General features: G+C 42.7%; 1 protein-coding gene across 3 annotated transcripts in view; it reads left to right on the forward strand.

The window, feature by feature from the left end:
* Nucleotides 1-97: 97 nt before the first annotated feature.
* The window catches only part of ST13 (suppression of tumorigenicity 13 (colon carcinoma) (Hsp70 interacting protein)), a 30,132-nt gene continuing 17,662 nt past the window's right edge, over nt 98-12,567 (forward strand). Inside the window, exons 1-7 of one of the 3 annotated variants that reach the window (XM_019515133.1) lie at nt 98-207; nt 3,894-3,951; nt 5,848-5,935; nt 6,021-6,118; nt 6,826-6,892; nt 8,689-8,773; nt 10,476-10,586. In XM_019515133.1, the coding sequence (XP_019370678.1) occupies nt 98-207; nt 3,894-3,951; nt 5,848-5,935; nt 6,021-6,118; nt 6,826-6,892; nt 8,689-8,773; nt 10,476-10,586 (617 nt within the window). Of the gene's footprint in view, nt 208-1,160; nt 1,405-3,893; nt 3,952-5,847; nt 5,936-6,020; nt 6,119-6,825; nt 6,893-8,688; nt 8,774-10,475; nt 10,587-12,567 lie in introns of those variants that run through there. The other 2 variants (XM_019515135.1, XM_019515134.1) reach the window with 2 other exon arrangements.

The following is a 12,567-nucleotide window of genomic DNA, read 5'->3' on the forward strand; positions in this document are numbered from 1 at the left end:
GCGGCGGGGGTGGGGCAGGGGCTGGGGAGGCGGCGCGGGGCGGGCAGCGGAGGGGAGGGGCCGGTGCTGGGCTGTACTGCACGCTGTGCGGCCCGCTATGGACCCGCGGAAGCTGAGCGAGCTGCGCTCCTTCGTGAAGCTGTGCAAGGAGAACCCGGCGCTGCTGCACGCCGAGGAGCTGCGCTTCCTGCGCGACTGGGTCGAGAGGTGAGACAGGGCAGCCCCTGTCTTCTCGGGGGGCGGCCGCCGCTGCGCATGCGCCGCACCCCCCCCCCCCACGTTGGCGGAGGGAGCAGCGCCCGAGCTCCGAAGTCTCGAGGGGATGGGGGAGCTGCCAGGGAGGCGGGGCCTGCTACGTTTTGAAGAAGCGGCCCGGGAGGGGCTCCCAAGTCCTGAGCGGCCGCGGAGTGAGACGGGCTAGGACTAGGGGTCTCCCCGCGAGGCGAGGAGGCCGCTTCAGACTGAGGGAAAAGAAGGGCTTTGTGTCTCCCGCGGGACGCCGGGAGGGGGCAGCTCCTTGCAGCGCCCGGGAGCGTGGGGGTGGGGGAGCTGGAGATCTCCTCTGGTGGTGGCCTGCCTCGGCCCTGCCCCGGGATTGAGCCCGCGGCCACACGTGGCGGGCGGACAAGCAAACCTTGCGTTTCTCGGAGCCATCACACTCACGGGTGCTACCTGGGGGCTTGGCCAGCTTACAGCCTGTCCTTGAGGGGGAAGGAGGCATCCCTTGCACTTTAGCAGGGGAGTGAGGGGCACGGGGGGCTTGCAGTCCCAGATTCGCAATTCACTCTCCTTTTCAGTCTCCACTCTTTGCTACTGTGCAACATACAGGCCTTTTTATTGGAGAGTGTTCATCAAGGAGCTAGTGGGACTGCTCATTAGGAATGACTACAGTCTCCCAAAACAGGAGGCTACACGTGACCTCCTTTACAAGAGTTAGAAAACACAGCTGAAGTTCAGGGTCAGAGCTGACAAAGTACTGGAAAGTTTCTGGTTTGTTGAAGTGGTTCTTTGCAATCTGGTGAAGAGCCAGGTAATGCAAGAACCTGGGCAGGAGGGACCTATGGTCTGACCCCATCAATGGCAGTTCTTACATTCTAGTACAGTGGTTTTCAACCTTCTTTATTGGTGGACCCCTTTGGAAATTTCAATTGGCGGTATGGACCCCTTTGAATTGTAAGTGCAGGCATTCACTTGCTTTTGATTGATCAATCAGTCCCTTTCTGTGGACCCCTTAGACAGTCTGCAGACCCCCAGGGGTCCATAGACCACAGGTGGTAAACCACTGCTGTAGCACCGCGCACCAACTGCCTCTTGCTACATGCATGTGGAACCCCTTGCTTCAAGCAGCCTCCATTTCCTGAGACCAGGCAGCTGCAGTACATGTGCACTGTATTTACGCTCCAGGTAGTGTTTTTTTATTTTGGATTTGGAGGTGACCTAGCCCAGGTGTTTCTCACAGTGAATATCTCTGTATCCCCCCCCCCCCCGCTCCCTGCCCGCCCCCCCAAAATCAGAATCAGCTGTACCCAGGCTTGGTGAATTTGGAGAACCAGAGAGAGAGTGTCTGTTGGGTCCTGACAACTAGAATCGCTCTGTGTGTAGATATGGGGAGTGCAGGAAAAGGGCTTGGCTGCAAGGAGGAAGTTCATGTTTTTTTATTCTGTCAGACTTGGTATCTGTTTAAAAGCCCATACCTGTAAAAACAAACAAACAAAAAAACAAACCCCCCCCCAAAAAAACCAAAAAACAAAAAAACACCAAAGTAGAATGTCTTAGAATGCTATCTTAGGTGTTGAAGACGCTATAGGGGAAATGACTGTAATGCCCATTTTGCAGCAGTTCAGCTAATAACACACCTTAATCAGGCCCCCCGTTTGGATCACCTTTTTTTTTTTTGCTTTCGTAACTGATTATTTCAAGTTGAACATTCACATTTAAACTCCTGAATGCAAGAAACTTTCTCAATGTACATCTAGATGTGTAAAGTGAGGGTTTGATGTTCAAGTATACAGAATTCATTGGGTTGTTTATTAGGGCTTTTTAAAATGATGTACTCTTATTTTCTTGTATACACCATGCCGTTGCATACAGTATGGATCCTGTATTTGGAAGGTGGCATGAAGGAAAAGAAACTTTTATAATAACAACTAGGGAGCCACGCCTGCTGCCAGCCCCACGCACCAGATCAGGTCTGTTGGGCTGGACCCATTGTGTGACAGGGTCAGCCATGGAACAGCCATGCATGACAGTCGGATCCAGTGTGTGAGGCCATGTCATCTGTGGGTCTGGAAATTTGGCACCAGATCTCCAGACACATGGAGATTTGTATTTCTCATATAATATGGACCCCAATTGTTTGTTGGGGAACGCACAAGTTATGCACAAGTAAATACAGTATTCTGATATTGTCAAGAAAAAATCCTTAATTTTCAGGATCCTGTATTTATTTCAGCTTGAGGTTATTCTGCATATGGAAACAGAAAACTTGCCTTTTTTCACTGTTTGGGCATTTGCTTGGGGGTCTTAAGTCATGTTTTGCAAATAATACAAGGTGTTTAATGTCTGCATTTATTGGCCTTTTGGGGTTAATGATTGAAGAACTTAGAGTAAAGCAATAGTGTCATCAATAGTGTCAACCTCCTCAGGTTGAGCAGATGAGGCAGTCTTTGAAAATGTCTTGTAAACATTTTTCTTCTCTTATTAAGCTTTCAGAGTAGCACTGAAATGCACTTAAGATCCATATATATCCATCTAATGCTGTTAAGTTCTGGGTATTGTCCAAGTTGGCACTATTTGTAGTGCCAGTAACCATTGTACATTCAAGCTGTTTAAAACTCAAGTGGTAGGTTTTCTGAGCATGTAGAACAGGAGTCTCTCGGGACTGCAGGCCATGCACTATGCCTGTTTCTACTCATCGTTAGTACGGTATTGATCATTTGTGCTATTAGGAAAGTTGAAGAAACAGCTAGTGGAGAAGTTGTAGCTGTTTTCTGAAAGGGAAAAAAAGATTAGGAGGAATGTTGTCAAGTGACAGTACTCATATCTAGGGGTTTTTTTTAAGGCATTTTCAAAATGCAAAACTCCTCTTGATATACTGAGTGACTTAATTTACTAAGGGTGTATGCAGTGGTTTCCAGTAGTTAGAGGACATACCCACTTACCCTAATGATCCTTACTAAGCTGTACTTTCTGAACCCTGCTCATCTAGAGTCTTAATGCAGTAGAACAGTTTGTGCTGTTAAAGGGACTGTGCCAACATAAACAGTATGTCTTACCTACCAGTGGCGAAGAACATTTAGATGCTGTGATGATGTAACAGATTTTCTTTAGTTTTCTCTGTGCCTGCATTGTTTTGTGAATATTAAGATTCAGTATTTTTTTTGTATGTGCAGGCCTTTCATGAGAGCTTTTAATAAGAAAGTATGATTGAGCATAGCAGTATACTGTTTTCAGACAGCTAGGATTTAACTAGGCTTCTCCATCAGACTGCATTCCTATCTAGTAAAAATTATTAACTTTTTTTTGAAGTAACTTGGATAAAATTTGGTTAGCATTTTCAGCTTTCTTTACTCAAACTTTGTTTATAGATCAAAGAAAAGAACAAGCAATTTCAGGCAGATTGACAGATATTCTTTTCGAAAAAGAAACGGGTAGTGTAAACTAGGGAGTTTAAAACAGAAAGGCCAACTGAGTTAGAACTAACTGTTGCTACTATAGGTCTGGCTCTTTTGCTGTTCAGTGCTTTTACTTTGACAACAGTGATAGTTTGGTTTTACTTCTATCTTTGGGACAGTCTTTTCTTATTCTAAGCTCAAATCCTGCTGAAAGGCCTGTACTTGATTAATCTAGTCTTTAATATTTGTTCTCCCTATTCTTCCTCCTTTCCTAAAAAGCATGGGAGGTACAGTACCACCTGCTCCAGCCAGTGCCTCTGAAGAGGAGACAGTTAAGGTAAGAGTGCATTTTTATCGCAGAGGGGGCAGGGAGGAATAGTTTGACAGAAAAATCATAGTATTTCAGGGGGAAAACCAGTTCAAAGTTTTCAGTGGGACAAGTGAATTTATAGAAGCTTTTAAATAGGGTGTCTACAGAGTTTGAACTGTGACAGCTTCAGACTGATCTGCTTGTAGTAGGTAGTGAATACCTTTTTGCCAAAGACCACTCTTCCCAGTGTACCTCAGATGGTGTTTTCATCCAGCTGCTACACACAATGAACAAAAGAGTGGTCCTTCCCACCAAATATTGCGTACACTGATGGTTTAGCCAGATTTAAAAAGCAGTTGGACAGATTGTTGGAGGCAAGCTGCATCTGCTAGTTACTGAGCATGAGAGTTACAGGTACAGCCTCTAAATCAGAACTTCCTAGACACTAAATGCTGGAGGCTGCAAGTGAGAGAGGAACAGTGGGAAAAACCCTGGTCATACTCTGTTCACTCTCCCTTTCAGCATCCACTCTTCACTGTGACACAGGATACTTAGCAAGATGAACCTATGGTTCAGCATGCAGGCATATGGGAAGTATAAAGAAACTGAGGCAGTTGGTCAGCATGATAGGAAATGGCAAAAGCAGCTGAACGGTTAAATGTTTTATACTCATTGCAGCAAAAAATATTTTCAAAGTATAATTTAAGAGTGGGTAATGAGGTAGCTTTGGGGGACGTTTATGGTAAACTTTAGAGAAGTGCTGTTTGTGTGAAAGTTTAATTAGTAGGTAATGAAAGTTGGCATTGTTGGCCAGTTTGAGGTGGGGATTGGTATCTCCGTGGTGAATGAGGCATTTTGTGTAGGTATAGACAATATGTAGTGTTGTAATTGCAGGGTATTGGACTTAGTGGCCCTTCCAGTTCCATGTTTTTATAGACTGTGATGGGGCCTGAAAGTGAGGACAAGCCAGTTTATATTTTGGGGATAGTGAAACTATAGCCCTTGGGTTGTTTAAATGCAGTTTCTGAAGAAAGTGTAGTAAATAGGAGGAAAAGAGTGGCCGGATCTATCTGGATGCTTATTATTTGCCATTTGATTTTCCAGCCCCCCATCCTCCTCCTTTCCAGTTTTTATAATTTTCTCTAAGAAGCTATCTAATGATAAGTTATTGTTTGAATTAGGGTGGCGCATTGATTCTGGGGCATATGCCACACTTGGCAATGTCGTGTTCTTACAGCTCTCATCCACGCCAAGATTCTGGTTTGCAACAAGAAGGGCTAAGAAGTTTGGCCACTTCTGTCATGTTTGTCACAGTGGAAGAATCCAGAGAGAGGAGTGATGTGGGCAAAACAAAGGGCTAAGAAAAAGTAGTCTTTGCAGTGGCATTCTGAATCTCTATGGGATAATATTGTTTTAATGGTTTTCCTATCTGGGCTGATTTAACAGGAAAGGATGCATGTTAGAATTGTTAGAGAATTTCTGACTTGGAAGAAATGAAGTGGAGAGGTAAGAGAAGCAGTCTCTAGTTAATTCAAGACTTTGTTCTGTTGAGCCCACCAGTTAGGAGCTAGTTTGTGCTCATTGCATTGCTGACTCAAGTGGATAATATTATTTGGGCTGGCTAACTTCTTAGTCACTGATTCTGAGAGCGAATCTTGAGAGAGGACTACATTCTGATTTATGAAGTGTGTCCTAAATTGAGTTCTCTGTTCCAAATTTTAGCTAGTCTAAGGCAGTGTTTGCATGTATTGGGTAGAGTTGTGTTTTAAATCCAAAAAACCAAGCACTTTGGTTGTAGTGGAATATACTTTTGTTCTTGATGATGTTATAGTTAGAGTTTTCAAGTGTCCTAGAATTGCTGTGGAAATAGGGTCTAGCCAATAGATGATAAATACGCATGACTTCCTGTCTATTCTTCACTAGGACAAAGCGGACAAGCCCCCAGAAGAGCCAGTTAAGCCACCTGAGCCTCAGAGTGAAGAGAGTGACTTGGGTGAGGAAGATAACTACTGTTAGTGCAACTATTACCTTTTTAATGACTCTAGCTTTTCTACTCTTGTCTGTTGATGGAAGAATTATTAATCTTGTTATATTAGTGTTCAAATCACTAACTTTTTTCACAGAAATTGACAATGAGGGAGTGATTGAACCAGACAGTGAAGAGCCTCAAGAAATGGGAGATGAAAATGTGGAGGTAAATGCAGCAACTTTAGCTTGTGATGCACTGGGGAAGTTGCTACTTCTGTGTCTTGACTCGGAATCAAACTGTAAAGCAATAGAGGCCAACGTTTTTTTGGCGAGCATATCACAAATTAGACCCAAACCCTTCCTCGGTACCACTTCCATGCCCTTCCTCTGCCTAATCTTCTGCTTTGCTTACTGCTCTATCTGTTGCCATGCTGCGTGTCTCCTCTATGATGTTGTACATGCCAGACACAGACTGCCCATGCATCTTACAGTTCTTGTGCCACAGTTTGGCCACCTCTGCTCTAAAGGAAAGATGCTTATGTCTTTTTAGATAACCAGTCTGTGATTTGGGTGTCTTTAGTTCTTCCTTCTAATTAGGAAAAACCTTAATTTTAGGCCAATGAGTTTTCTAACCCAAAGCCAGCTTCCAACAGAGGCTGCATCAAAACTCCAATTAGCTTCAATGAGAAGATAACTGGGCGTGCCAAGAAGAAAATGAGCCATTATGACTTTTTTCCTAGAACATCTATGAGTTGTTAAAAATTAGATATAATGAATTTGAACAGTTTCAGCAATGAAGCAGAGCACATTCTATAAGGTGCTGTCTTCAGCTCAAATTAATCTGGGTCTTCTAGAGTTAAAGAACTGTAGTTCCCTTCACTGACCACTCTGGGCCCACTGTTTTTGGTCTAGAGACTTTGCTGCTTTTTTTAGGTAACTGAAGAGATGATGGACCAGGCGAATGAGAAGAAGATGGAAGCCATTAATGCCCTTGGTGAAGGTGAGTAGCTGCATGATTTAATATGTATGTTAGAATTTAGCTGCTGTCTTCTGATGTGGTGTCTATTTGATGGCCCATTAAATTCTGACTTAACGTATTCTGGAATGCTTCCAGCAGGAAGAAAGGAGTGTGGCTAGGTAGTGGGTTGTTTAAAAGCACTTTTGGCAGGATTCATTTTTGTATTGCATTTCAGATGAATTTAGCCTTCCTCCCAAGAGATGCCTAGCAAAATGGTACCATTTGAAGTGCAGAAGGGGGACCACCTAGCAGTAGTCTTCTCCTGGCTTTTGACTTCATTATGACTATTGCTCTTCTTGCCTGGCAGGACTCTTTCCCCTCAGCCTGCTTCTTTTTGAGTGAAGAAACTAGTGTTTGTTTTTAAATGATTATTCTACAATGCCAGACTTCCAATGTGGCTAGTTTGTACGTGGGTGCATATGGCATGCTCTAGGCCATGTGCATTAACTCCATTTCAGTGGGCATGTCCACATTCATTAACACGCTGTAACTTTGGCGTATTAAGTTTAGTACCTGTAATAACAGGTACTAGCTTAATGTGCCATTATCAGCACTACTGCGCATTACCAAAGCAAAGATTAATGCTTTTTGCGTGATGCTTAATGCGCATTGGACTAATCTAATGTACAGTAGAATTAGTCCAATGGGCATTAAGCATCTTGTGTAGACGCACCCAGCATTTCCCAAACTTTTGATACCTGGGGCTACTTTTTATTCTTCTGAGTTAAAAGTAGCAGCATGCTTCACTCACTGGTCTGTGGACCTAAGCCCACCACACAGGGCTGGTGCTCTTGCTGCACACTAGTATGTCACAACACAAACTTTGGGAATTACTGTTGTATTTTAATGGTGAAACTTAAGTTGTGCTGCTGTTTATTTTGGCATTTAGAAACTTCATTTGTAAGCTGCTTCAGTGTTCTCGCATTAGTACAGAGTTGTCTGAGTTTTGAAAGGGCTTTATTTTTACTGTAATATCAACTGTTAAATTTGTAATAGTGTAAAACCTTAAAATATCTTTTGTTTACTCACCCTAAAATACAGTCTAAAACAACATTATTTTGTGTAGCAGCCTGATTTCAGAATTACAAATATTTTTGTCCTCCCCAATAAGAATATAAAAACTACCATTTACTAGGTCATAACGTGGGTCTATCTTGTCCAGTATCCTGTATCGCAGTGGCAGAGGGTGGATGCTGAAAGGGATATTGAACTGAGTATGACCAAGGTTTATTTCACTGTTCTCTCACTTGCAGTTTCCAGCACAATACTAACTAGAATGTGGTAACCTTTTTAAAAAATTCACCTCTTTTTAACATTAATGGCAGGGGTATACATTTTGGTCCAGAATATCTGCTATCAGTTGTGTTTATAATAACTTTTTAAGATGACTAAATTTCATGTTGGCTTTGAATATTGTACCTTTAAGTCCTTGCCTCTTGTTGGTTTTATAATTGTACACCTGTAATTTTACAAATAAATTCTTTCCTGTTTAAAGACCCATATAAAGAAAGGGTTTGCATACCTGACCAGACACAATGCCAAGTGCACAAACTGAACTGAAAATAGAGGATTTATTTTTCTTTCATGTCATAGCAATTGTTGTCTGTTTTTAGCAATAATAATTAATGTTCCAGAAACATGTGGCTCTTTTTATAATGATGTTTTGTGTTGTCTTTTTAAGGTATGCCTGAGTGCACAAATCTACCTAAGAAAGGTGGGAACTTTCTTTTAATCTTAGTGTGTGGTGGTTTTGAAGTGTTGTTTATATTGGCTTTCAGGTGAACTTCAGCAAGCCATTGACTTGTTCACAGCAGCTATCAAGTTGAATCCTCGTTTGGCCATCTTGTATGCTAAACGAGCTAGGTGAGTAGCACAAACTACTGATGCATTTTCATTATCTTTCTGCAGGTGTCACAGTGCAAGGGAAAAACAAAGTTCTGTCTCAGATTTGATGTGAATAGGCTGAATGAAGGGAGAGCGGGAAAAAAAGCATACTTTGAACCTTGGCAGAAGTAAATAGTCCTTCTAGTTTTACATCTCACTTTATTTAGACTTAACCCTACAATAATGGGACAGGGTTATATTGGCCTTCACCTTAATGACGGCTTTAGTTCATGTCTGTGCATGGCTGGCCTCTTTTCCCCAGCCTCCTATATCAAAGTTTGCATATGTATAGTCCCTAACTTTGTTCTGTATCTAAGTTAATCTTGGCCAATGCGAATGCTTGGGTATCAACATTCTCTGTGATTACATTGGTTCTCATCAGTCTCTTTCTGGTGCTACCTGGGAAGGACCCTTCCCAGTGCCACTTGTAGCTCCAGGCATCTGCCAGTGGTTGCACTCTTGGAGATGGACGAAACTTCAGTTACTTTAACATCAAAACATGTTGGTAAACTGATGCAGACAAAATAATTAACTTAAACTATGCTCTTATGTAAAGAATACAAAAAGCTTGACTGAATCCTAATACTGAAGTTGCAGAATAATGAAACAATAGCTGTGACATAACAGAAAATACCCTATATGTTAAACTAAAAGTTTCAGTCCCACCCTTCCACTTGGGAGACCCAAAATGTTACCTGGTCTTAGTTTTTCATCTCGCAATAGATCAGCTTAGAAAAAAATATCTGCTTACTTACACTATGGAGACTACAGCTCTTCTTTTGTCCACAGCTAGTTCATAACTGATACAACAGGCTATTGTCTTTGTCACTTTGAAAACCTATGTCAGAAGGCATTCAAACTATTTTAAATGTTTAGCTTCTTGTACCAACCTAGGTTAAGGCTTAAATATTCATTGTTTCTTACTGTTTTCTTCCTCTTATCTGGGGTGCGCCTATTAATAGAGTTTTGGTATACTCCCATTAAAAAAAAAACAGTGAAGGAAATACTTGGAATTTGTTAACCCTGATGTCTTCATTCAGAAAGCTGTTTCAACACTACAGAAAATCACAGTAGTTCAAGGTCGCAGGCTTAATTCTCAGATATCTAGATGCTCTGGGCCTCTTCCTTGTGCCCCATGTAGCATCTCCTTCAGCCCCACATCCTGCTTCACCTTTCTGCCTACTGTTTGAGTGGGTTTTTTGGGGCTACTTGGTTGGGAAACCACCTCCTGGAAGGTGGGATAGCCGAGTCCTTGTGATCCCCTGGTGCTACCAGTTCGTTTAACTGAGTTCTGCATTTAAGGAATAATCCTTTTCACAGATATTTAGCTCTAAAGAAAATTCAACTGTAAGATGGTCTGCTTGCTTTTGTTTGGGGTTTTTTTGTGTGAGTCTGGTGGCTTTGTTCTCCTCTCTGCTTCATTATTCTTAAAAAGAGAAAAAGGAACAAAATTAGCTTGACCATGACAGTATTTGGTGATAAACTCTGAATATTAGTGGGAGCAGGGAAGGTGGAGACACAGGCCTCTTGCATCTCAAAATCAATTTGCATTAGACTTCTTTAAATGTGTATCTTATTCTCTCACCTGTTGAAGTTGATTGTATGAAAAACACTGGAACCATTCCTGACGAAGAGTTTAGTGGTGGTTGAATATGCACATTACATTTTGTCCTCCTTACAGTGTTTTTGTGAAACTGCAGAAGCCAAATGCTGCCATTAGAGATTGTGACAGAGCCATTACCATTAACCCAGATTCAGCACAGACCTACAAGTGGCGGGGGAAAGCACACAGGTAAAGAATTGCAGCCACAGTTAACCTCCCTCACTTTCCCACTGTGTTTCCATTGTAGAGTCTGTTGTGTGGTGCTGTAGTACTTTGAAGTCATAGCATAATGAATTGTTGCCTGTGGCTAAGTTTGGGTGGCTGACCCTTTGTGGTGAGAAGGGAGATAACGCTGGTACTGGTACTAGATGTGCTAAAAACTATTGCATGTCTTCTCATTCGTCGCTGAACAGCCTAAGTTATAGGACCATGATTTTTGTGGAGTATAATTCTCTTTTTTCTAAAGGATTTCAAAGCAGTTTATGTGAATAAAGTTAAACTTCTTGAGAGGAGTAGCTTTTACTACAAGTCCTAGCTGAAATTTTAAGACGTAGTTATGTGGAATGTAGGTGTTATAACAGGCATTTGGCCAACAAGATAATGGAATATCTCAACTCTTATTAAAAAAACAAACAAACAAACCCTAAAAAATAAATAAAGAACTTGTTATTGCTTCAGTTCTGGGTTTTTGTTTTTTGGGGTTTGTTTTTTTTTTAAAGAACAGTTTTAATATATTCAAACAGTGAAAAATGACCTTTTTAAGGAATATTTAAAGGTACAGAGCTATGCAAACTAACCAGCCATAATGTTTAACTACCAGTTGGCTTAACTATCTGTAACAAACTATGTATGCTATGGTAATGTGATGTTGGGATGCCCCTTGTCCCCAGGCCCCTCTCCACTGCTTTGCTGTATGTTTACAAGGAACAGAGAAGGATTTGCCCTTGGGTAACTCCTTATCACAGGAAACCTTAATTCCTCATGTCCCAGACCAGACCTTGCAGCTTCAGAAGAGGAAAATGTATATAGAATACTTTCAATTGCCTCTTCCATAGAAGAAGAAACATGTTAGTAATTATCAATCATTCTGAAAATAACCTTAACCACAATTATTAAAGTATCTAACATAGAAAAAAAAAATCATTCAACAAGGAAAATAAATCATACAAACTTAACCATAAGCTGGAGAACAGATTGCAAAAAACACAAAAATGTGTGTGTGTGGGGGGGTGGAAGTCTCACCCTGCTTTTCACACTAGACAGCAGCACTAGTGAACAGTCCCACTTACTCCTCATTTCCCCTACAGTAGGGCTGTCCACTGGCAGCTAGTGGGCTTCATGGCAGCCTGGGGCTTGTGCCTGACTAGTGCTCCCCCTATTGCTCTAGCTGCTGCTGTAACTGGGGTCTCCTGAGCTTCTCAACCATTCTCTCAGCTTGTACTTCCTGCTCCTGCCCTGGGAGTTGGCTTAGGGGCCTGTGGCTTGCAGTAGCGTGGCCCCTCCAGCGGCTTAAAATTTCAACAGCACTGCTGTACAGTTTACCCAGCTTTCCTCCAACTGTGGACCTAGACCAGGAGTGGGCAAAATATGGCCCGCAGGCTGGGTTCAACCCATGGCAGGTCCCTTAGTCCCGTGTCCCAGGCACAGTCGAGCTGTGGCACACCCTGCCACCCTCTGAACGCACAGCAGGGCTGGGGTGGCTCTGCAGCTGAACTGCCTTTCTAGACTGCCTAGGTGGCTCTTTTCTGGTTGCCTCATCCACGCAGTACCAGCGGGGAACTGTGCTGCACAGCCCTGACCTTGTGCACATGTGCCTGCTCCTGGCTTGCCTATCTGGGCTCAGCAGTGGCAGCATGGGACACCCTCACCCTCTACACACCTTCTTCCCCCCACCACCCATATGCCCCCCACCCCTCCATGGTCCCCATCAATATACGAGAGTAAGACTTCATTTTGAGCTATTATACAATCAGCTCTCTATACACAACAACACACACAAATCAGGACAAAAATATTTTTAAAAATAAAATTAAAACGTTATCATCGTTTGATTTTTAGTATACAATTTTTTTTTCCAGTTCCAAGATGGCAAGCCCCCTTCCCAAAAGGAGTACTTCTGGGGGCAGGGGGAGGGACTTCCCATGGCAAGGGTTAGGGGGCTGGACTTCCA

The sequence above is a fragment of the Gavialis gangeticus genome, unplaced genomic scaffold (genome assembly GCF_001723915.1).
Source record: "Gavialis gangeticus isolate Ggan-Ray unplaced genomic scaffold, GavGan_comp1, whole genome shotgun sequence".
Classification (NCBI taxonomy): domain Eukaryota; kingdom Metazoa; phylum Chordata; order Crocodylia; family Gavialidae; genus Gavialis; species Gavialis gangeticus.